Source organism: Pundamilia nyererei, unplaced genomic scaffold (assembly GCF_000239375.1).
Source record: "Pundamilia nyererei isolate P.nyererei 1_Seehausen unplaced genomic scaffold, PunNye1.0 scaffold00149, whole genome shotgun sequence".
Lineage (NCBI taxonomy): Eukaryota > Metazoa > Chordata > Actinopteri > Cichliformes > Cichlidae > Pundamilia > Pundamilia nyererei.
Genome location: NW_005187550.1, coordinates 1,439,816 through 1,442,302, shown reverse-complemented (window position 1 = coordinate 1,442,302; position 2,487 = coordinate 1,439,816). Strand labels below are relative to the sequence as shown.

General features: G+C 40.7%; 1 protein-coding gene across 1 annotated transcript in view; it reads right to left on the bottom strand.

The window, feature by feature from the left end:
* Positions 1-2,487, bottom strand: part of LOC102209202 (apoptosis-stimulating of p53 protein 2-like) — a 27,773-nt gene that overhangs the window by 10,697 nt on the left and 14,589 nt on the right. Inside the window, exons 6-9 of the mRNA XM_005744837.1 lie at positions 2,247-2,348; positions 686-860; positions 308-489; positions 51-215 (exon numbers count right to left, since the gene is read on the bottom strand). Coding sequence (XP_005744894.1) covers positions 51-215; positions 308-489; positions 686-860; positions 2,247-2,348 — 624 coding nt within the window. The remainder of the gene's footprint in view (positions 1-50; positions 216-307; positions 490-685; positions 861-2,246; positions 2,349-2,487) is intronic.

Below are 2,487 nucleotides of genomic sequence, written 5' to 3'. Positions count from 1 at the left end.
GTTTATTTGTTTGTTGTTGTTTTATGTAGTTTTGGTGCAATAATACTTACGGGCAAGTTCTCTTTCTGCTGCAGGGCTGCCTTCTTTTTCCACAGCCGGTCTCGGAGCTCACTGATCCGTTTGTCCATAGCAGCCACTTCCAGGTTGCGCTTGTTCAGACTTTCTCTCTGGTGCTGGAGCTTTGAGTTTTGATCCTGGTTGAGCTTGTTCCTCAGCTGACCAAACCAGCACAAACACAAATCAAAAACTGTGCTAATTTTAAACAAGTAATATGTTTGGACTTGAATTTTCCTTTATTACTTCACACCTGTAGCTCTTTGTAGAGGCGGTCCAGCTCTGCAACTGAGCTCTGGTTGTCATGGAAGTTATCCATTTTGCCATTTTTGAGCAACTCCAGCTGCCGGTTGAGCTCCTCCACCTTGGACGCAGCCATCACTAGTTCTCTCTGCTTCTGCTGGAACAGGTTATTCATTTGCTCTATCTCCTCCACTGGAAAGGGAGAGGGATTGAGCGTGATGATGACAGAGGTAAGAAGAAAGAAAGCAAAGAGAGACAAACAATATAATGTTGACAGTCAGTCACAGAAATACAGCGCATCTTAATCCAAAATAAATTTCAAACTTTAATGGTTCACACCATACTCTTAGCAGGCATCCAGTCGTGAATTCAAAGTTAACGAACTCACCCAGTTTGCCATTGCTGAGACGTTTCTGTTCCACCTGACCCTTGAGGGCCCGGACCTTCTTGAGCCGAGCTTCCTGATTCTCAATGTTCTCTCTGAGGCGCTGTAGCTTCTCCTGCTCAGATGCCTGTTGCTGCTGACGCTGCTCTTGCTGCTTCAAGTAGCGCAGCCGCTGTTCCTAGAGACAAGAAAGAGCAAAGGGGAAGCAGAGCACTTGTTAAAAAAATATATATAATTAAACAAACACATCCCTCCTCATGCATGACTGCACTATGTACACTGCTTAAATGTTTGTGGGCTACACGTATAAGGGCCACTGATAGAAGTTTTTCCTGGTTCATCTTCCTCTGAACAGACAATAGGTACATTTTTCCTTCTATGATGTTCGCACAATGCAATGCTACTGAAAATAAAATGAAGTCACTGATAACTGGCTTGCCTATAACCCTTGCTTTCAGTGCAAAATATTTCCTGCCACAAGTCCTTGGCTGTAATGAAAATCAGGAAGTAACTTGCTTTCCCTGGTAGCCTTGGGAAGCTATTCCCAGGTAGTTAAATAGCAGAAACAGATGCAACTGTGGAAAGTACTGAAAACAAATCAAGGGGGGGAGGGAGCTTGAGAGGGAGATAGTTTGCATTACTTCCACTGGATCCAGCAAAAATAAAAAATAAAAAAATAAAAAAATCAAACAAATTCTGACTACAGAAAGCTTAAATGTTAGCAATGGTATTTAAAAATTGGTTGGTTTCAGAATCAATCATCGCTCTTCAGGTGTCACATGGTATATTGTAAACATGACAGAGCTCTCCCAGCAGGTTCCAAGATAAGCACATCCCAGCCACGGGTCAGGTGATGATGACGACAATGCCCCTTTATTTACTCCAAGCAATCAAGTATACATGTAATGCTTGTACTTGACTGCTTGGAAGTCACATTCCTGGACTTGTTATGCTGTGCTGATGTATACACAGTGCTTGGAAGTGAATGCTTAAATGCCTAAAGGACCTAAACCACAGCCCTAGGAGCATATTTAAGGAAGTAAAAGAAGACACAAAGTTTTTAAAGTTACTATAAAACTGCATATACTGTGTGGGTGATTCAGAAGAACAAAAACATTTTAAAGTGCTTCCGCAAAACAACAACAACAACAAACAAACAAAAAAAAAAAAACATGGAAGGAATAAGCACTCAGTTAAGTATTTCACTATATCACACCTATTTTCTATCATATCTTTCTTCTTGTCAATCAATCCTGAGCAAAGTAAAAAAACAAGTTTAGATATCAGATGTGTCCCGCAGAGTGAGAAGCCTGAGACAGTAAACTGTCTCAGACAGTAAACTGTCTCAGGCTTCTCAAATGAAACTATGCCCACATCCACCCATGCCTTACCTGTCTATCACAAACTCTACATAAACATGCATTATATAAGTACAATAGAATGTACTCATTTAATATACTAAATGAACTCATTTTTAGTCCAGTACTGACTTCAATACTGTCTCCACTTAACTCCTTAATCTCTTATAGACACCCATCTCTTTCTACTGTACTTTTTTATGCACCTTGGAGGCAAGAAGTTGCTGTTGGGCTTCTATCTGCTGCTGCTGTCTGGCAGCCATCTCTTGCAGCTCAGCCAGCGTCATGTCCATCTGGGGCGTTGCCACCTGTGTAGAAAGAAAGAACAAAAAGAAACACATTCATGTTTTAAATATATATTCAAGCTGAAGGCATTTTTCCCATTATAAAAGTCTAAAATAAAATTACAACAGGAGGCCTAAAGTAAAAAATGCAAAACATATGCGG